At 41.8% G+C, this 23,249-nt stretch overlaps 2 protein-coding genes across 3 annotated transcripts in view; both read right to left on the reverse strand.

The window, feature by feature from the left end:
- Positions 1 to 23,249, reverse strand: part of rabgap1 (RAB GTPase activating protein 1) — a 96,410-nt gene that overhangs the window by 36,473 nt on the left and 36,688 nt on the right. For both annotated transcript variants that reach the window (XM_071901304.2, XM_071901303.2), the window contains 3 exons: positions 23,070 to 23,238; positions 21,428 to 21,521; positions 19,131 to 19,281 (listed from right to left, as the gene is read on the reverse strand). In XM_071901304.2, coding sequence (XP_071757405.1) covers positions 19,131 to 19,281; positions 21,428 to 21,521; positions 23,070 to 23,238 — 414 coding nt within the window. The remainder of the gene's footprint in view (positions 1 to 19,130; positions 19,282 to 21,427; positions 21,522 to 23,069; positions 23,239 to 23,249) is intronic.
- LOC139913325 (putative G-protein coupled receptor 21) lies at positions 3,763 to 6,041 on the reverse strand. Its single transcript, XM_071901305.2, has one exon. The coding sequence runs from the start codon at positions 5,898 to 5,900 to the stop codon at positions 4,482 to 4,484; it is 1,419 nt and encodes a 472-aa protein (XP_071757406.2). The 5' UTR covers positions 5,901 to 6,041; the 3' UTR covers positions 3,763 to 4,481.

Below are 23,249 nucleotides of genomic sequence, written 5' to 3' on the forward strand. Positions count from 1 at the left end.
TTTATTTGCTCAGTACAGATACACCACAATATATAAACACATGTACTGTACAAACTGACTTCATTATAAAGCTGAAAATGAGCGAGACTCATTTTCAATGACAGTATCATTTGCATGTTTGATCCCCGTCTAAAAAGCATACATCATTACAAAGACCTCATTGCAAACACTTCAAAAGCTTTGAAATCTGACATGCCAAACCCATGGTCATGTTTTAACATGGCGGTGGCTTCAGTTTCTCAATCTCAAAATTACACATATTCCATTGTTCACTGTGTCCAATCTCCAGTGTGCACAGTGTACAAAAACACACGCGGAGAGTCACATTCCTGCATCTTTTGGGACATTTCCTGGCCAAGGTTTTGTTAAAGTGGTCAATCTCCTCTTAATGTGATAATAATCTGTTCCACAGAACAGCTGGGTCATGAGTCAGTCATTAGTGGGGACTGGCGTGGCCTATTTAGAGCCTATTTAGAGGAAAACACAGAGGAGAAAATCCAATACAGATCGAATGACAGATAAGAGAATACCACTGCCTGTGTTTGTGTGCATGTGTTAAACTAAAGTGCACTGAATGAGTTTGTACTGCTTGTTCTGTGTACTGTACAAAACTTTCTTTCTTTTTTTTTTCCTAGGGAACAATTTTTTTTCTCCTGACTCAATGTGGCTTTATTGAGCTTTGGATACAATTTCTCCAAAATATTTGAAGACACACTTTAATCTCCCTGCTTCCCAAATTTGTGACCAAACCCAGTCTTGGAAAAGTATAAACTATAATGTCATTACAGTTTTTTTTTTACACATATATACTTGAAAATCACTTTCCCGTTGTGTAGATGCCCTACCTGTTGACATGTATAATTACTGTCATATTTTTATTGTTGTATGTGTTTACCATTGTAAACTGTACCTATCTATCTCCCTCTCTCAAACCAGAAGGTTGCATTTTAATTTAAATTATCTATGCATCTACAAATGGCCAGTGAACCCAGATCAGTCCCAGAATACCACAGTGTTCATACTCCCAACCCAACCCAGCCTGCTCTCCCTTTTTCTCTCTAATCATACCCAACATGGTACTGTTCCTTAGCACTGCCACCACCAGAGTGTGGGTCCCTTGAGACCATCAGAGCTAATTGTTTTCCCACAGCAAAAAAAAAAAAAAAAAAGTGGAGGACCGCCATGTCTTTGTACGTGAAATGCCCCCCAACCCTTTGCTCCAATTCTTACCCAGTTCTGAGGAACTGTACCGTGAACTACTGTGGGAAGGAATGTCTTTCGAATAGGTTTTCAGTAGTGAACGTCATCCTTCAATTCCTTCAAAAGTCATCAGCTGTCTCAGCGCAAAAGACAGTGTTTACAATAAAAACACCTCAGTAGAAACAGTCGAGGGAAAAAGCATGACTTCAATATGTGACCTTGCCGCTAAACCTATTTGCAATCCACAACACTGATCAAGTCCCAATGGAGACGTCAAAAAGACAGCAACGGTTTAACTTTACAAAAATAACTTTGCGGGTAGTTTGACAATCAGACATTCAATAGGCCATCATATTACTGTACACTGAGTATTGTTCAGGTAGTAGAGCTAAACTGGGAAAAGACAGGAAAGGTTATAATATTTGGCAATGCTTGACAGATGACAGCCTAAAAAATGAATGATGACATGAGATCAGAGTTTCTGTCAAACACAAGAGAACACCTGACACCTCGTACATCTTGTTCTGTACATCACACTCAAACACTCACGCAAACACACCTGAAGGTATAACAGTCTGGGGGTCATGTGAAGATAATTAAGCAGTAAAAGGTGATAACTCTGGCAATACGCACGCCAGAACACCAGAAACAGTCCAATTCAGCCCATGGTCGCCTCCCCACAGGCACCCATGTGTTCACACAAACACATACGAGACTGTGCACACACTCACACAAGCACAAAATAATTTTTCTGATTCATGTGTTTGCTCCATCTGGTCTTCAGTTACACATTGAGGGAACAGAGAAACACTGAATGCAGATCCTGAACTTCTAAAGAGCAGCTGAGCAATAATGACATATTTTTGAAATAAATTATGTTTTTCTGCAAATTCTACTGAATATACAATACAAAAAGGGTGTTGGGTTTTCCCTACTGAATGTGAAATAAAATGATTGAGGCTGGCAAGTGCATGTTTTCATCTCAGCACATGTAAAAGATTGCCAGCCTAGCATGTGCCAAGCAGCACTGTAAAAATAGATGCATATCTATAAATCAAGCCCTCGCCTAATTAACACTTTTCCAACAGATCATTTTCATTTTTATGTGTACATCAAGGCAAGAATATATCCGTCTGTAATGAGAAACAGTCTTATACATGCACCTTCGGCATCTCTAAACCAGCACAGTGCAGTGGCCCTTAATCTTCATCCATTACATATTTAGGATAAAATTATTATAATCTAAGAAAGATCTAGCTGACATTCTTTGGTAGACTAGATAGATAAAGCTAGTGTATCTGCACCTAAATAAACTGAGTGCCAGTGATGAGGAGACTCCATCATAGGAGAACTGAACCTACTATTAATAGTGGTTCAAATCAATTTTCCCAACTTCTGAGTTATACAATATACACACTTGGACCATTTCAACCTATTCTTGTTCTTGATTAGTTTGTATTAAATATTAAGTTAAATAGAAAAGGATCCACAAAACGACATGTGGGGACAAGATGAGAGAAATAGACTACAACACATGCATGCACATGGACGCACACACGCGCCACTGCCAGTCCCAGGGAGTTGAGGAGGTCAATCCCTCTTCATGGCGCCGTGTAGAGGTTAGTCTGGAGGCAGAGAGAATGGACTATTTGTCCGCTCTGTATGCATGTGCTCCTCCTGTGTCTGTGTCTGTGTGTGTGTGTGTGTGTGTGTGTGTGTGTGCACTAGACCCGGACTGCAGGCACAGTTATGCAATCACGATACAGCACATAGGTTAGTGACAAGATAATTAGAAGGACGTGTAAATCTGAAGTTTGCAGGATCAGACACTCACGGCTTCTCTTTACTCTGTTCCCCTAAGCCAGTCTCAAGGTCAAGGGTCAAGGATCAAAGTTCAAGGGTCAGTCACCATGATTGCCTAACAGCTTTACCTGTGGTCAAATATGCTGTGGGAAAATCAGCTCAGATGATGTACAAACAATGAATGGATTGTAAAAAAAAAACCATAACAACCACATTCTTTATCTTGCTTTTGTCTTGGACAAAGTTCTGGAATCACTTTAGTTACAGAATAAATATAATCAATTACAAAACGACAAGGATGCTATGATATTGACAAAGCTTGAGAGACGTAAATCTATTAAAAAATACTGTGGCTTTTCGTCAGGTTAACAGTCGTACACCATAGCCAGACAGCATCTGGCTCATATATTACAAAGAGCAGGATCAATGTGTCAACCCATTACTTAAGTAAAGAAATGACTTGTTGCCCTGTACAACAACATGGATCAATAAATAATCTAAATTCACAAACAGATGTCTTAATGCAGACAAACCATGTTCAATTTAGTCAATGCAAACAATCCACAAAATGGCATGTGTATTAGGGCTAGACCTATATAATTTCTTTAAATTGCTCTTTGATTGACTAACCTCAATCAATCAATCAATCAATCAAACAATCAATCAATCAATCAATCAATCAATCAATCAAACAATCAATCAATCAGTCAATCAAAATACTTAAAGTAAAAGTATAACTAAGACAGACACACACACTATTGCATCACTTTGAGTATTTAAACACCCAGGGGGTGAGGGCACATAAAACACAATATTTGTTACTGACAGTTCGCCTCCGCACTACCACAATACTAAAAAGCAGCAGTCAACTGTTGGTCTTTTTCAAAGAACACATTGCGTTTTGCATCCATTCCTTCTTTTTTTCCATTCAACACATACTGTCCTGATCTGGCAACACACAAAGGTCACATTGTTTCACATACTGCACACATTGGTTTTCAGTTTTCTTCAGAACAACACCGTGTTCTTACATTTTGTTTTTTTTGGCAAAATAAGTTAAGGATTCACCGCCCATAAAAGAAAACTGTCATATCACTTGTCCAGAGATCTTTAGACACTTTCTCCTCCTCCTTTCCAACTCGTCTTTTCCATCACCCCTGTCCGTATATGTTGGTGTATAATGCACATGAGTTTCCTTCGTCATTTAAACACCCTGCGGGACTTTTTAGTACCCTTTTATCCATAAATCATTTTCTCTTTCCTCCCTCTCTCTGTCTTTGAATGCCATCTGTGGCCTGTGCAGGGAAGATGCCTCTGCAAATCCAAACTGGATAGAAACAGCAGCAGATCTATCCCTCCGTCCATCTCTCTTGCAGCACATTTCATCTTAACAAGGGAGACATATACTAACAAGCACATCAGGCAACTTCTAAAAGGTTCAAATGCCTTTCGGCACAGGGTTTCCCTCGGCGCTCTCACTACACATGACATGTTGTGCCAGTTCTTATTTCCCCATGGCCATATCCATACCCAGATCCTCCATATCCCTGTTCAGCAGGCCCAAAGAAAGCCTTTTTAGTGTTCCTAACCCCAAAACCACTGCCACTGCGCTGCAGACAGAAGGAGCAGAGGCGTTTGAGGCCATTTCGGAAGGCAGAGTTGGAAAGACTATAGATGAGACAGTTGCAGAAGCTGTTGCTGATAGCCAGCCATGTGGTAAGGAAGGAGACTGCAGAGTGATGGTAGATCCCTCCACTCTCCAACAGAAAGTAGAGGATGTAGGGCAACCATAGGATATAAAACACGCTGGTGATGCGGAACAGCACCATGGCGTATCGTTTGTCTGGGTATGGTGCCGGGGGCTGCTGATGCTGCAGTTGGTGCTGAGGTTTTTGTGGTTGTGACAAGTGGGGCATCTGACCTTGCTCTACCCCACTGCAGTCCTTGACCACAGCCACTGATCCCACTGCCGCTCCTGGCCCCTGCAGTTGTTGGGGTCGGTAGCGTGCGTGGCGCTCGCTGATCTCCCGGGTGTGCTGTCGGCAGATCTTGAAGATATTGGCGTAGGTGAAACAGACAGTGAGCGCAGCAGGGGCATAAAGCAACGCCACGATAAATGTTGTGAACGCCGGACGTGTCGTCCACTCAACCGCGCACCACTCCACCACATCGCCATGGTAACCCGGCTTCCCCCAGCCGAGGAAGGACGGCAAAAACACCAGGGCAGAGTACAACCATATCAGAGCAATGCAGCAGCGCACGCGGCAAGGCGTCACTAGGGACGCATAGGTCAGAGGTTGCGTGATGGCAATGTAGCGGTCTACACTCACGCACGCCAGCGATGCCATGGAAACTGACTTCAAAACGGATACCATGTACCCGAACACCTGGCAGGTGAGTTTGGGGTCGAGGCCCTGGAGGTGATGGAGGAGGGACAGGGAGGGGAACAGGCAGCTCACCCCCACCAGCAGGTCAGCGTAGGCCATGGTCTGGATGAAAGCACTGGTGGTGTGCTGGCTGAGCAAGGGGGCACAGTGGAAGACAAAGATGACCACCAGGTTGCCAGAAATAATGAGAATAGTAAGGAGAAGTATGATAGAGACTTCTAGGAGGCAGGTGTTGAAGATTTGGGAATAGCCTATCTCCAGCAGGCAGAAGGGAGCAGAGAGGTTGGAGGGGTGAAGGTCAGCAGAGCTCTGGTTCAATGGGTCCAGTGTGGAGTTCATCATCTTGGGCGGGAGTGTGTGTCCGAGGGGCCCTGCAAGGGTACGGGGAACCCAAGGACTGATTCTGTTGGTTAGTTGGCTGGTTATTGGGACAAGCTGGAGGGTTTCAGCCCAAACGGAAAGCTCCATGCTGGGGTTCCATGGTGAGACTGGCGCCCTCTGCCATTTCATAGGCAGGAGGGATAGAAGGACATAGAAAGGTGGGGGAGCCCCCCGGAGTAGTCCTCACTGCATGCAGATGTGGTTTCACACAGAGTTACAAAATCACCAGTGTGCACACACCTACAAACAGATATACACACACAGAGAAACCCTCGTATTCCTCTTCTTCCTTGTCCCAGTAAGGTGAAATGCCCAACTGGACACAACTGGATCTAAAAGGCACAAAAAAGGAAAAAGGAAAGAAACGTGATTGTCTTTGTTTAAAGGAATTCCAGTCCAATCTGTGCTTGAAATGCCTCCGTCCTTAGCTCCCTATAAAGTCAGAGATGGCTCCAACATCTGCTGCAGCTGCAGAAAGCGCAGATTGAGAGCTCTCTCTGATCTGTCTATAGTCCGAACAGTCACAACAGCTTCCAGTGAAAAGACATTATTTTGTAATATGCCGCACACATAAACTGAGCGAGGGAGATACGAAGGATATCGTCTCCTTTTTATTCTGTCCTCTTATTCCTCCTCTGTCCTGCCTTTAGCTTCTCTTTTCTGTTTCCCTCTCCTTTTTCCTCTCCTTTCTTGCTGCTCCTTTATCCTCTTTTCACTCGTCCCTGTCCCGTTGTTCTTGCCTCAGTTTCTGTCTGGTCCTTCACGGTGGGAGCGCAGCAGACTAGCCTGAGCTGAGAGGATGAAGGCAGTGCGGAGGGTGACTGATGTTTCGGACGCGCGCGCACACATACAAACACACCTCAGCTCTGCTCACTGTGTCTATCCAGAGAAGCAGCAACAATGTCTGGAGTGGAAATGAGGGAGGCAGGCATACCAGTGCTGAGAGAACCCCCCTCGTGTTCATTTATCCTTTTTTTCTGTCTGTCTGTCTGTCTCTCTCTCTCACACACTCTCTCTCTCGCTCTCTCTGCCTCTCTCTCGACAGAAACAGTGGCATAGAGGCTCCTCCCATTCTCTGTAGCTCCAACCAATGACCAAATGCAAGGGCACGAGTCTGCCTCCTTCCCCACCCCCTTCCCCCTCCCCCTTTTTTCTGTGCCTGTGCTCCTCATAAGCACATAGACCACTTTCCATCCCTCTTAACCCATACGCCCCATAAGATTCACTGTCTCACACTTAAAAATCAGCAATATTTGGGGTTACACAACCTCTTAAACGTGGCCTTTAGCAAATGTACTGTTTGGACAAACAGACTGACATAAAAAGACACATAAACATGCAAGAAAAAAACACACAAATGACAAGAGATGTAAAGATGCTGTCCATCCATGCCATCAGATCTTTGGGTGAAACTGAGCTGATTATCAGATAAATAATTCTGCTGTATTGCCTGGAGCCGAGCCAGGTTGCAGTAAGCGCTTTTCTAAACATTCTGTCCTTCACAAGTCACTGTGCTCATTCCCGAAAGATAAGGGAGGACTGGGAAAATTATGGGGAAATATTCTTCCAGTTCTCGGTAATATGAGGTTAAACTGGAAAGGCAGGGTTCAATAGTTTATTTATATATACACATATGTACACAAGTAACTATTAGTGTTAGCAGTACTATAGTATTATTACTACTAGCAGTAATAGTGGTTTTATGATAAGAATTATAATTAGTTATTAGTATTATTACTTTCTCAGTGAATGGGAATCTGTCAGGTTAACAGTCGTACACCATGTTTTCATGTTTTCTTAAGATTCTGGAGATAATATTTCTAGTTTATCCCTTCATACAGTGGGAGTGTCACTGTCAAGTTGCTGATATTGTTGACTCCCTTTCCAAGTAAATTTAGAAAAAATACTAATCTTTAATTCCCATTCTCTGCAGCTTCTCTCCTCATTCCCAGCAGACAGGATATTTTGAGATTACACAATCTGGACATTACCATTTTACAGTACAGAAAATGTCACAACAATGCCTGGATGCATGAATAAGCGCTGCCTACAGGAAATATCCCTATTATCAGTCTGATTAGAAGCCAAGGCATAGGAAGGGGTCCATTATAACGTAGTACATCATACTAGCATGTTCAAACTATGTGCATGTATGCTACACATGGACTAAGTCAAGTCCTGTGTGTGTCAGGATCAGAGTCTGCCCCTGTCACTACAACACAAGGGGGCTGTAAAAAACAACAAAAAAACACTACACCTTGAGCTGAAAGCATTGTTCTCCGATGGAAATTCATTCATCGCAAATGAGAGAATCCATTAATGCTGTGTGTGTTTGATTTATTCTACTTATGCATTGATTATGCATGTATAAACTAGTTTTTTTACTGGTTCTCTGGTGTTATCATGCTGAAAATACTTCATCTGTGAATTAAAGTTGCAATGAAAATGTATGTTGTGATGCTAAACATAACTAGCAGTGAAGCTCTAAGCTGAATAGTGGCTAATGTGCTGAATCGGTTTTACTAGTAAAGTAATTTCTATATTTTGTCCATCACTGGTGTAATAACCTCATAATAAACTGCAGCATAAAACATAAAAGTACAACGGACTGACTGCGATCAAGGCTTTATTTATACTTTCTACAAGTGATTGCAAATGTGATTCTCATAAATTTGCTGATGAATTTGCTACAAATTTTCGGATGAAACTGCTACTTTAGGGCTGAACCAAAGTGATGACGCAAGCTACGATGAAGGGGTTAAACAGTTGATTGTTTGATGAAACGTCAGTTTTCTTCACCTTAATACCAAAACCAAGACCATTTTTTAAATAAATACACTGGAATACCTTATGTGGATAAATACTTTAATTAACTAATGCATTTGTACTGGAACCTGTGGGTGAGGGTTTGGAGAATCATGTGTGAGTGCCAAGGGCTCTAGTTGGGATGATCAAAAACACGATGGAAAACCTTTTCCTGAGTCGTCTAATTATAGCAGGAAGGTCACCATGGCAACATTAACAATAATAATAATACCATTCATACAACATGAATATGTTGGTAAAATAACATCACATTCAAAAATGTGCATGCGCTCACACCCTAACACACACACAAAGCACTAGCCCGTTTAACAACGTAAACCAAGTTGAACAATGGTACTTATGTAATAATATAATTATACAAATAGTCTACTTTCCTGTGGGTACTTCTTAGATTTGGTAGTGTTTTCTTTTTAACTTAAGAAATTGAATTGAACACCAAAAACAGGTGGCAACACTTCTAAAATTATCATTTCTTATTATTTCTTCTAAAAAACATTCTCATTGCTGTATTCCTTAAGCGTTTTATTGGCCACAACGGAAAGCCCTTTAGTTTGCTGATGCAAAAAAATGTGGAGTACATCTTTAAGAAGAGGAAGCAGGACAGTCCCAGTGATTTTCACACTGTATTTATACAGCCCATGTTTTTATGCTTTTTCTTGTATTGATGCACACATAAATGATTCAAATGTTTTTCATCTACACATAAACGCAAAAGTCCTTCTGTCCATGTTCACGTGTGTGTGAGTATGTCCCTTTGTCCATGTCTTTGTTTGTGTGTGTGTGTGTGTGTGTGTGTGTGTGTGTGTGTGTGCGTGTGCATGTCCTTCTGTCCAGGTGTGTCTGAGAGTGCTAAACAGATATGCACCTGCTCCTGATTTTGTATGCATCACCAGATATTGCTCCTCCACTTAGCAGGAGAGTTGGTCCGACACAGTCAGCCATACCCAGGTGTCCTGACCTCACCACAGACATTTTTTCTCTTTCTCCCTGGCAATACAGACAGCCCTCTTTCCACTGCGAGGCTCAAAATGACTAGCTAGGACTTCCTTATTATTCATCACCTCAATTTCTCCAAAAATTATGTTTCTGGGATTCCTTTTGCGTGAGATGATGTGCCAGCTGGGCTTCAGTTTAATGCTTTTTATTTCCTTTTCGTAAACAGGTTAGTCCCAACTGGCCCTGCTGTGAGGAGCTGACGGAAAATGTGCTAGAATAATTACCTTCTCAGTTATTTTTGGATTCATTTGGCATGCTATTTATAGATCATCACACAGAATCGTGTTCTAAAATTAGGAACATTTATCCCGCTTGGTGCTGCGCGGTCTACTGTATGGTGTCTATTTGAGACTGCAGAGTTTATGTCTCGTGCAGGGCAATTTGGTGTAGCGTGATGGAGACCCAAACACATTCACTCACACACACACACACACACACACACACACACACACACACGCATCAGCCTGCACCTTTCTCCCCCGCAATCCAGACACACTCCTGTGCCTTCACGCACCTCCTCAGTCCACCACACGAGGGGCTAAAAATAGATGACAGTAGACGAAAAGGGTTGGGAGAAGAGGAGGAAAAGAAGGATGGGATGAGAAAAGGAGTCATGGGAAACACTGGGCTCACCCAGTAGATGAGGAGGAGGAAGAGAGAGAGAGAGAAAGACAGAGACAGAAAGACTGAGAACAAGAAAGAGCTGTTAAGAAGGTGGGAAAAGCAGGAAGAGAGTGATGCACAGTCACCTGCTTGCCAAGCTGAGGAACATTTGCTGCCACATTTGGCACAGCTCAGTCCTGTTCAGTCCAACTGGTGCTTCCTCACAGCCTAGCAAACTCTCCAGGACTGACATCCAGTAACTGACACACAACTGGCACCGACACTTCAGCCCACAAGTACAGTACATCGTGATTGACTGGCTGATTGACTGGCTCAAGGGAAACACAACAAAGCTGGTGATTATAATTACAGTACAGCAAATTACAGTTCATATTCTCAAGTCAAATCATATTATTGTGATAGTTTGGTTGACATACTGTTGGCTGACGTAAAAATCTTTGAGCAATCACAGAAAACTGATTCGAGCAATCACAGTTTTCTCTCTCTCTATACTAAAAAAAGGGGGTTGTGTGCTGAAGGTTTGTCATTCCTCTATTCCTTTTTATTTTTTCAAATAATGAATAATGATGGACTTCATGTTTTTTCAGTTGTGTGTGAATGTTAGTGTCTTATCGCTGTTCAAGCACTAAAATTCTGTTACTCGATTAATTAGAAGCTAATAAGGCTAGTGTTGGCTAAATCTGATAATTGTTACTTTTGTGAGGCGAATCTAACTTACAGCTACTGTAATTACCTCTTCAACAGATTGTGTTTCAAACTTTACCTCTATTCAGCATGTGTCAGCACAGGCACAGCACAGCTGAAAGGAGCACTGGCTGTTTGACAAATACCATGCGCTGCATCACAAGTGTAACAAATTATTATCACTGTATTCACTAACACGCTGTAAGTGCTTGACAGCACGAAGCAAATCTTTGTTTTTATGAAATACACTGACATGAAACACCAGGTCTGAACCACAGAACTTGAATGGAGTTCTGTGGTCTGAACATTAGCTTGGTGCATCACAGCATGCAAAATAACTCCAAAACAAAAATTTACTTGGGCGGCTGTTAATTTACCTTGGCAAGCTGCCCAAATACAATCAATATTTGGGAGACACAGTACACAGTATGAAAAAAAAATTCCAGAAAATATCTCAGTTACAAAAAGATATTGTTAGAGTTTTGTGATTATAGATGCAGTATTTATTCAGTTTGGTATCACCCACAGAGGTAAAACCAATGTGTTTCAGTGAATGCCTTTATCAGGGTTACAGATTTACAAGACAATACCAAAATGAGTTGGTTTTACTTAATAAATACTTATTTTTAGTCTTCACCCAAGTATGCAATAAGTTTTCCTTTTTGTATATTTTTTATCTATCTTTCTTAGCACCTTAGTGTTTATAGCAAAGTAGCGCTGGAGTTACATCATTCATAATCTATTGTTTGTCGGCGCAGCAAGGTTTGCAGCAGCTGAACTTTTGGACAAAACGCCCCTGAGCAGCCCTGTATGCCCTGACTATTGCTACAACACAATTGGTGCTACAGCTAGTAATCACCCAGCTCAAAACTGCCATTCAACAGTGAAAACAGTTATGTACAGTGATGTGCAGTTAGAAAGAAGCCACCAACAGAGAAGCTGTCTAGTCTCAAACAGGGATAAACTGCTTCCCTTCACACTGCCAATTGTGCAGCTAAGGCTTTCCAGCTCATGGCAATCCCAAACTAAATAAAAAAACTGAACAAATAAACAAAACCTGCTCTGCCAGCTCTACCTTGCCACTAAGATTTGTACAAGAAACATTTTTTTTTACATACAGAAATTGAATTACTGTAGTCGCTAATTTCCCATGTATTTCAGTGCAACATCAGTGCAACAAGTGTCTGATGTGAGAACAGAAGGATCTTGGTTTTATGGTTATGTTGTAGCATCAGGGCTAAACAATGTTAGTCCAGCTTTAAGTCTAGTTTTCTTCAGCCCTGATCAATAATTTTGATCTTTTGAGGACAATTTGATAACCCATTTGTTCAAGCCTTTAAGAATAAGCCAATGTATAGTTGAAATAGACCACTCATACATTGCTAGCACATTAATTTATTTAGAGCCAAGATCAAACAGTCACATAAGAGGCGTCCGGTTACAGTGTAGGTTAAACAAAATTAATGGACACCTTCCAGTGTCTAGAATTTAAGAAGTTAAATCATACTGTGGATGTCATCAGAAGTACTGTATTATTATAGGCTTTGTTAAATTATAGCCTGGTTTCACATCCTTACAAGTAACCCAGGGTTCTAACTGAACCCAGGTGATCTGATAACTCAGATTATTCTCCACCCTGCCCTTTTTCTGGATAAATACAAAAAGAATCATTTACATCATGCCAACGTTTGCATCAGCTTGGTGGAATAAAAAAGAAAATAATTGGCCAACTGAAGATAGCTGCCGACATGTCTCTGAATCAGCACTGTGTATGTTTGTGTGCGATGTGACTACACATTAATACATCAACTTATATAATGCCCCCATGCCAAAGGGGGCATTATGAGGATAGGGTTGTAAGAGTTATCACACAGACACAGACAAACACAAACACTCACACAAGATAGTCCCATGATGAGTGCTTAGGGCAGATACACAGACACATGCCTAGCAACAGACCTGGGTCAAATAGTAATTGCACATGATTGTAAGCCTGTTCAGAGTGTCAAATGGGTTTACTGCATCAGGATAATTCAGCATCAGGTAAGCTGTCAATCACAGTCAGGTAAGTTATCAATCACACAACAGTACTAAAATGCTTTTCAAATACTTTCCTGTGATTGTCTGAAATTTCTGGCATTCATTTTATTGTTTCATGTGGCAAACTCCCATCTGGCACCAAAGTAGGATAAAACAAACCTATAAAGTATTTGCATGTTTGACCCAGGTCTGCCTAGCAGAAGCCAAAACATCATTACACACATAAACCTTTGGGACAGAGAGACAGGCAGGCATACAGTCAGACAGAAAAAGAAAGAAGCAGACACATGGGCAGACAAACAGCGGGAGAAGAGAGAGAGCGAAGCAGACAGAGTGACAAAACACAAATGGGCAGGCAGACAGAGCGAGGCAGAAAGATACACAAGCTGACAGCAACACAAACAGGCCGAGGTAGAAGTCAGACAGAGAGACAGGCATACAGAAAAGCAAGTGATTATGAAGAGGGACCGACAGGGAGGCAGGCAGGCAGGCAGGTCGTTATGGGGGTCAGACAGAGGCATGCAGACAGACAGGTAGTTGTGGGAGTGTTTGTTTTTGCTCTCCACAGGAGGCTGGTGCACCAGGCCTGCAGAGCAGGCCTGTGTTTATCCAATCACTCTGTGTCCACAGTATAAATACGTGTGTGTGTGTGTGTCTGTGCCCGCATGCACATATACATGTGTGAATGTTTCACAAGCATGTGTGTGTCCATGTCTGTGCTTATATGCATTTGTACTGTATGTGCAGATATGAACACAGAATCATCTGTGGACAGTATGTGTGAGGACTGTGCCACACCAACCACCACCTGCTGTTTGCTACCAACAGATCAGCACATGCAAACACACACACACACACACACACACACACAAACATCACTGTCTGCACCTGCTGGAGCCATTCTCTATGTGTGACCAGTGATATCTCCAACATTCGCTGCCCCCACCTCTTTTGAACATGTGTGCACGTACACACACACTCAGAAAATCAACCTAACAAGGGCTGACAAAACCTTGGAAGACCAGAAAAGATCAAATGCCTGAACCAGCTCAGCGTCACCTCACATGACAAGTCACACTAGCAACCTGTTAACTAGAATGTAGAAGACATTAAATAAAATGATAAAGAAAAGAATATCTGTAAGAAACCATGTTGCTTCTAATAGATTTGATCGACCTTTCTTGAACTGGTATGCCGACTCTCATTTCTCAACTACCTTACTGGACAAAAAAGAGAGAAATTCACCTGGTCCACCATATGGCATAATCATGTTTCTGTGAATTACAATTCCATGACTGCATTTTTATGCTTTTCAGAAGAGAATGCATCTACATGTGCTGATGTTGTTAAGAGACTTTTAGTATTTTCATTAGGTTTCTGTTGAACTTGGCATGTCTGAAATGCCTGCGGTAGCAGCCTTTATAGGCCAGCTGATGACCCGTAAGTTCCTGCTCCTGCTGCGGTTATTTTTCAGCACATTTGCTTTGGGGAGCCTATGACTTCCGGGAGGTCGGGCAAACCTGCAGTAGAACTGACAGTAGTAGCTTCTGACTATCGCAAATACACTAGCTGTCAAAAGTCTGGACACACCTGATTGAATATGTTTTTCTTCTTCTTTTTTTATCTCAAAGCCATTTTGATCTAAAGGCTTATGCTTAAATGCTTGAAAATAGTTTCTTAGACAAATTTAAATAGGGAAGTTGATGCCTATGTATTAATTTCTTTCCAAATCCTTTACCTTTCCATCAAGGTAAAAGGTGGCTACTTTAAAGAATCTAAAATATAAGATAGTTTTGATTTGTTTAACACTTTTTTGGTCACTGCATTTGTGTTATGTCATAGTTTTGATGTCTTTACTATTATTCTAAAATGTGGAAAATAGTAAAAAATAAAGAAAAATGTGGTGTGTCCAAACTTTTGACAGTGTGCATCTGTGGGTTTAGACTTTTTATAGTCATTAATGGTGATAAGAAAAAACTCAGTCAAAGTTGAGTATGAGGACACCAGCAGTGGGTCAATGGTTAAGAAAAAAAAAGCACTACAGCAGATAACTGACAGCATGTTCAGTGCACACCACCATGTTCAGGCTTATAAGCAGCGTGATAATGTGCAGAACCCACTATGAAGTCATGCAAGCTAGACTGTTTGCATTCCCACAGTTGGACGTCACACTCCACAAGCAAAACAAATTCTAATGCCATTAGATTAGCCCCTGAGAGCTATCAGGCAGCAGGATACGTTATTGTTAACCCTAACCCAAAATTGTATATGTCGACTACTCTGCTAAAATATAATAGTAATTGATCCCAATGTGCATACCTGCATATTGTACAGTTAACAGACAAAGAGGAAGTCATCATTAGGGATCCAACAGTAAATGAAGGAATGGTAACCAACAATTATCAATATTTCACTGTATATCCATGATTGCATGATAACCAGATTACTGCTTATAATATGAAAGAAACTTACATACACAGTGTCAGTTTGTTTGTTTGCTAAGTAACAGTTAGCTGGTGAGCTACATGAAGGGTTGGGTTATGCTGCTGGCTCCAGCCCAGGGAATAAAGATGCAAATTAGCCTCTGGCTATGCTCTGGTGCAATATGTTACATTGTGTGCGCTGTCCCTGTCAAATAAACAAATGAAGTAAAGGATATGATGATGCTGTTAAAACTGGCATGCTGAGTGTGGTTATGCTGTACTATGGCCACAATGATAATGCCCCCTCTGTAGAACAAAAAAGCGCCAGCTGCCAATATGTAACAATGTCTTTCATAACATCCCCATGATGAGATTTATGACATTATAAAAACCAGCTGGCATAGGATCTATGTCCTGCAGAAACAACTTTTTGTTGTACTATCTCCCATACCTCTCTCCTCTGAGTGACTTGGTTAGCGTCCTTCTACTGGCTTCTACTCTCTATAATTCATGGAGCTAATGCCAAATGTGGGCCAAGACCAGAACAGCCTAATGAGTTGATTGGTTACTGGTTGAGTGTTAATTAGTCATTATTCATAGTCAGGCTGGCACTTCCAGTACTTGGCAGCCAGGCCCCTTGATTACAAAGACCACATACTTGTGGAGTACATCAGGGCTCTTGATGGGGAAAGAATAGGTTCAATGCACAAGACCTACAGTCCAGTTTCTACTTCCATCTAAGCATCCAGACAGATGAATGGCGAGTACAGAGAAGATGAGGGCACAAAAGAACACACTAGCTAGGACATAGTGTGCATACAGTGCACAGACAGCACAAAGAGACATAAACAAACACAAGCTAAGATAGGATGAATACAGAAAGTACTCAAAACAAATTATTACTGGCACAAGAGGATGGTATGTACAAATTTTAAACCAGGGGTTGAAAAGGAAGGGACAAAAAAAGGAGAAGATAAGCGCTAGTAACAGTAAGAGTAGCAACAAACATCTGAACAAAAACGTCCCACAAAATAGTTGAAGTGGCTAACTCAGATTCTGCAGCTACACCTTTGAAATGAAACTTTTATGGCACCATGTAGAATTGATAAAACATTGAGGAACAACAGAGTGCCTTCACTTTTTCTTTTGGGTGTCATGTACATTTTTGCACCCTGTTTACGAGCAGAGGTATCTTGAACATGTTATTTTATTCTCTAGTCAAATATAATTCTCAGTGTCTATGAGTCCAGTCACTAGTATTATGAACTCTTTCCTAAATAAAGCATATGTAATCCACCATTATGCACTATATGTCAAGATGCTTTTCAACATTACAGGCCGATTCTTTTAGCCAGACCCTTCCTTTCTGTGTGTCCTACTTCTAGTGTGATAAAATTCACAAGTATGCCTGACTTTACACACACCTCATCGTGCTAAGTAGCACATTAGGCATCCAAAGGCTCCCTCTATCTCTTCCTGTTCTGGGCTACTTTGCCCAGTCTCGCTCTGAAGAGACTAAATAAAACATGAATCATCTGTTAGAGCCAGAGGTAGCTGCACGTGCGCTGCACAATCCTCTCTGTGTGTCTTTTGGCTGCAGTACAAACCTGGACTGCTTTAGTGTTTCTATACTACATTCCTATCCAAATTTCTGTCTAATGTCTATCAACACAGTAGCATTGTGATCCATTGTTAACACCATTGTTAACCATTGTTAGTATGAGTAAAAACTGAGATTCCAGTCATGATCTTAATCTTAGTGGGACAACATTTAAACATATTATTTTGATACATTCCTTCCATTTCAGTTGACTTCCTTTCTTGAACTTTAAGTATGCAAATGCACTGCCACCACTTAAGTGAGAATGATGGTAAGGATGAAGAGGGCGTAATGAAGGAGGAGTGCAAAGCCAGTGAGAGGAAAAGAGCAAGGGAGAGAGAGGCAGGGAGGAGGAGAACCTGGTAGGAGAGGGCGAAGGGGACGAGAACACTGATAGAGTGGGAGAGGAGAAGGGAGGAAAGGGCAAGAGGAACATCTTGTCACCACCTGGGACACAGCTCGCTGCCTGCGGATGTTGCCTTTACATAACAACAGTGGACAAGGCTGTGGCCGGGAAAAAAATAAAATAAAATAACACACTGTGCCCAGCGCACAGGGGGGCTAACCATCTACAGCAGGGCTAAGACACGTTGGCCCTGGACCCACATGCACACATAGACACACAGACGCGTGCACACTGTGATTCGCTGGCGAATTGAAAATAAAAGGCTACCTGTCATTTCTGAACACACACACACACACAGACACACACAAGTCTGCTAACAACTAACACATGGGGAATGCCAAGACATAAAGTAAACTGACAAACTAAATAGAGGCAAAATGGCAAGCTTCCCCAACTACTAATCCGTCACAGTCAAAATTCTTCCAGACTATTCCATGCTTTAAGGTGCTCATGGTCGACTGTAAATCCTTAATTGAATCTTTTAAATGCATTTAAAATAAAACAAAATTCTGTCTATAGTTAAGGTACACAGAGAACTATTCTCCTAAACATCATTTCAATACTGTCTGGAAAGATATATGTTTTCATATGTTGTACTAAATGTCTGATTGTTTGTATTATGTTGTTCAGTAATAAAAAAAACTAAAAAAAAAAACTACACATTCTCTATATCCAGGTTCAAATATGGGCTGCAGTTTCAAAAACAAAGTTTGCACAGAAGAGCAAGGAAGAGGCCAAGTGGCCATGACAAATCAGACATAAAATTACGGCATTCCAAATTAGAATTAAATTAGAATCTCAGATCGGAGATCAACTCTTGTACACCAAGTAGCTCATTCCCATTAAAATAAAAACAGGCCATGCCAGGCCAGTAGGAGTCCAAAAACAGAACAGAATACAGAGATCCAGAGTGCAAAAGTTTGGTCGCATATTCTGACTCTTTGTGACTGGTGCAACCAGAAAACCTAGCCGCATCTGTGTAAAAGCTTTCATGAACTGGGTGTAGGTTGAATCACATTTATTTATATGAAAAATTTGTGGATTATTACCTTAAATATTACCAACCTTAACTTAACCCACCATGACAGTGATTCCTCTACAGAAAGAGAGTTGTATAAACTTTGCACATCCTATTGTCGTACAACACTATGGGTGCCATCTCACTCTGAGCGTGTCATGCCCAAGGAATCAATCAGCGTTATCTGCAGTTCAGTAAGGGATAGCATCACAAGTTTAAAGCACATGAGAGATAAACTTATCAAACACAGCCATCGGCTGTCCCCCTGAAACTCACTACCACAGCCAACTCATATATAAAAATGTATTGCATTGCTGCCAAGCATAATAGAGCACCTATGTATAGGCCAACCCAAAGCAAAGACTGGAAAAATGTTTTCTTGAAATTACTGCTCGTTCACGTGCTGCTAAAAATGTTGTAATTATGATTTGAGCACACATGACTGATCAAACACAGTGGAAAATACAACTGGGAAAGTGAGAATTTTCTCTGATATAACATTAATTACAACTGCCAACATATTTCAATAGATAAGATGTTAATTGCCCACTCACCCCCCTCCACAGGGAGGAGTGGGCATAAAGTGCAGTGACTCAGTGGTCTGTTAAAGGACACTTCAGTGGGTTCTTTCTGTTAAAGGTCTCTATAATCACTATGCTACCCACCAAGTGAAATTAGGGGATCATGTGAATGAGTGTGTCCTGACCATCTTCACTAAGATGAGATTTTGGTATGGCCTTACCTTGGTAATGAGGGTGCGGTACTCCTCCACCTGGTGGTCATTGTTATGGCAACCAGCCAGGAGCTGCCACACCTCCCCACGGAGAGCCTCAGGAACGCCACTCCGCACCAACGCTGGCAGCTGCCTGGGACGCACTGATAAGTTCAGATGCCTGAAGAGAGGAGAGGAGAGGAGAGTCAGTCGGTTGCGTTGGGCTAATCAAAGTTAAACTAATTTTCACTTTATTCAACATTGCAGTTTTATTATTTATTTTATATATATCAAACTTAAAACTTAAAAGTAAGGTACACTGCTCACTCCCTCATTACATACTTTTGCAAATGTGATCTTTCCGTGCACATCTGCCTACAGTATCTAACCAAGACAATGAATTGTCTCTTTTTCAACATTGGCCCCAGATGGTGTCTAAATGGGAATATCATTATCTGTACAGATGGTCCCATGGAAAGAGATCATGAGGATGTAGTGTGTATGTGGGTGTGTGTCCATGCAAGCGTATGTGTGTGGAGGGGTGGGGTGGGGGTATCAAAGAGGTGTGATATCACTTAACAACACAAAAATGCAATGATTTATAGCAGTAAAATCATGTGAGAGTGTTTGAGAACGTGGGGGGGGGGAAATATGTGCAATGCAATCATTTTTGTACCGCAAATGCTATTTTTTAATTCTTAACAGGACAGGAAAACAATAGACAGAAAAAATACAGTAAACAATACATAGAAAGCAATTTTAAAGCCTTCCTTTGAAGAACTCATCTCCACATCTACATTTCTAAGCTGTTGTGAAAATCCTCCATCTCAGAGAGTGGTGTATGTAGATATAAATGAGGTCCTCATGAACTCGGGCATCTGCCAGCACACCAGAAACTGAGAGAGATAAAGTTAGAGATGCAGAGAGAATCCTCGGAGGCACAGCCGTACCTACCTACCTACCTAGCAGCTACCGCATGATTGGAGCCGACAGTAAAGTCCCTGAATCCCTGATGATTCTCTCACTTTTTCCCTCTCTTAATTCATCCCCCTCTATTTTCTGAGTTTGTTTTGTTTATTTGTTCCTAGCGTCAGGTTATGCAATGCATGGCATTTTCTGCTGAGACCAAGCAGGGAAACAAAGTATACTGTGAAAGTGTGAGTGCATGCATGTGTGCGTGCATGTGATGTAAGTAATGCCAGGCCTGGTCCTTAGGGGCATAAGACTGTAAATGGCTCTCTGTGACTTGCCTCTCCCTTCTGCTTGAGCTCTACATCCTAACTCTCTCTCTCTCTCTCTCTCTCTCTCTCTCTCTCTCTCTCTCTCTCTCTCTCTCTCTCTCTCTCTCTCTCTCTCTCTCTCTCTCTCTCTCTCTCTCTCTCTCTCTCTCTCTCTCTCTCTCTCTCTCTCTCTCTCTCTCTCTCTCTCTCTCTCTCTCTCTCTCTCTCTCTCACACACACACACACAGCCTGGCTTTATTAACAGGCTAGTCTTGTGATTCTTTTATTTACCATTTCTTACCAGTTAAATGAGACAATGGTCTTGTCAACATTTGATACTCTCAAGAGACATTATAAACACTAGCAAGAGACAGCATCTAACAAATAATGAGGAAAAAAGTATCAAGGCTGAATTGTGAAATACCATGCATTATATGTATTGGCATTCAAAAGGTACAACAAGAAAAGAAAAAGTGAAGATATACGTAACACATTCTACTGTCCGCCTGTGTTCTCTAAGGCGCCTAATATCACCCGCTGTTCACCTCTCGGAGGCGAAGCAGGAGAAAAAAAACAAGATAACAGATCAAAACAGCTATGTCAAGTGCCTCTCTGCCTGAAGTGTGTGCGTGTGTGTGTGTGTGTGTGTGAGAGAGAGAGAGAAGGAAAGAGAGAGATTGAGTGAGAGACAGTCTGTGTAGTACGTGTGTGTGCCTTGACTCAGGGAGCTATAGAGTTCATGTTAACTTCGCTTCAAAGCACAGCAGCCACAAACTTATGGCTAATTAAAGTCCAGGCAATTTTCATTCAGTTCATCACAAGCTTTTGATTAAAACAATTGGAGTAATTGGAGAGGGGAGCCATCTTAATAAGCTGCTTATCGGGAACTCCTGCCTGCCTCTCTCTCTCTCTCTCTCTCTTTCTCTCTGTCTCTCACATATATCAGAATTTCCCCCACACAAATGAATTCTGTGTGTGTGTGCATGTGCATGAATGTGAGTCTGAGTGTGTGTGTGTGTGTGTGTGTGTGTGTGTGTGTGTGTGCACGTGCATACATGCATGAAAGTGAGCGGCTGTGTTAAGATTCAGAGAGAGAAAAAGCCTCACCACTTAGATAGCAAGTCTCCCCAGGTCTCTAGGATCTTCTCTGCACACTCCTTGGAAACGTCACCTGACCCACTGAGCAGCGGCTCATCATTATCTGGACAGATCACAGACACATGTACACACGTACACACACACACACACACACACACACACACACACACAAACACAAAGGGAAACACAGTCAGACCATTTTCACCATCATTTTAACAACAAACTTCACACCTTTTGTAAGTACTGGTTACCACATTATTCTCCTATGTGTATACAGACTGAGGAGTGCTGGGACACAGGCTCATTACTACTCTACTTTTTAGGTGGGGATTAAGCAGACAATAGGCCCATGACAAATTTCAGTTTCCAGCTCAATAATTTAGGAAACCTGGCTTTATATTAATCCACTCCACTACGAAATCCACTTTCGTATATATCCAAGTGCCCGCTACAGGCTGCGGGTGATGATTTGGGTCCTTGAAAAAGACAAAAACAGCCAAATGGAGTATATTATGTAAATATTCAGCCACCTGCTGGCTAGAGTAATCAGTGGACAAAGAGTCCAGAGAGTGAGACCAAACTGAACCGAGAGGCCAGTAGACCAAAGACAAACACAAAGACAGATACAGTAGGTATCTCCCTTGTGCTCTCTCCCTTTGACTCTCTCTCCCTCCCTTTCCATTTCCCCCTCTCTCTTTCTCACACACACACACGCACCAATGCTGGCTAAATACTGTGACAAGATACACAGAGTTCTGCACCACTGTGTTTGATCTCCCACGGGATTTTGGTTACTGTGGGGCACAAGCCTATTTCTGGTAGAGCCCCAAAGGACAGAGTATTAGTTTTTTGGGTAGAGTAACTGGGTCAGAGGCTGAAAATATTTAACAGCTACATGTCTAAAAGAACACAGAGAAATTTGGTAGGGTCGTATGCAAATTAAACTATGTAAATTTCATGCTACTGGGCAGAGCTACTTTTATTATTGTGTTTTGGAAGTGCACACAATTGAATGAGGTCAGTCCTGACCTAGGACACCACTGTGGTGCAGCGTTAGAGCTAGGCAGAATAATGAGAAACCGTTATTTATATTGTCTTGCCAGTTACGTTTCCAGCTTTGAAGTTGTTTAGGTATCTGATAGGATCAAGTACACCACAAGTGGTTCAAAAATGCTTTAACCATATTCAAGTACTGTCTATTTCATAAAGGTCTGCTAGCCAGGCTTCTTCTGTGCTTTTGTGCGGTCATACTGGTAAAGACACCTGGTGGCTTTATTAAGTACAAGTAGGGGACTTCATTTTGAAGTTTATATAGTCATAAAGTACATGCCATCTTTTGAATGATGGCTAGAAAGACAGCAAAAGAAAGGCAGCATAATGTGGGATGCTAGGTGGAGATAAAAGTCGGGAGGAGAGATAAAAAGAGGGTAAGCAGGAAGACAGAGGAGAGGAGAGGAGACTTACAGTGGCAAATATGAGGCCATCCAGGTGGCATACAGTACAAGCATTTTGCAACATCATGAATCTGATTTTCAGTAATATTCCTTGTCCCTCTCTACTGTGCACATTTAATAAAACAAAAACACCATAAAAAGTGACTTTGAAAAATTAAGGAGGGGAAAGGGAATTCACAGCATCCAACAAAAATCACCTTCCTCTTCATCATCCTCGGGCGGCGAGGGAACCATGGTGCCGGGCCCAGTGGGCAGGATGCCAGGACTAGCTGTGGTCTTCCTCTTCTCTCGCTCCGTCTCACTCTCCAAACTCACCACCTCATACAGCGTGTCCGAGGCAGGACTCTTACGCTCCTTGCGCTCCATCTGAAGAGAGG

Source organism: Centroberyx gerrardi, chromosome 2, assembly GCF_048128805.1.
Source record: "Centroberyx gerrardi isolate f3 chromosome 2, fCenGer3.hap1.cur.20231027, whole genome shotgun sequence".
NCBI lineage: Eukaryota > Metazoa > Chordata > Actinopteri > Beryciformes > Berycidae > Centroberyx > Centroberyx gerrardi.

What these genes read in the sequence shown, in the direction of transcription:
- LOC139913325 (XM_071901305.2), bottom strand. Translation starts at nt 5,900, where the DNA reads ATGAAATGGCAGAGGGCGCCAGTCTCACCATGGAACCCCAGCATGGAG.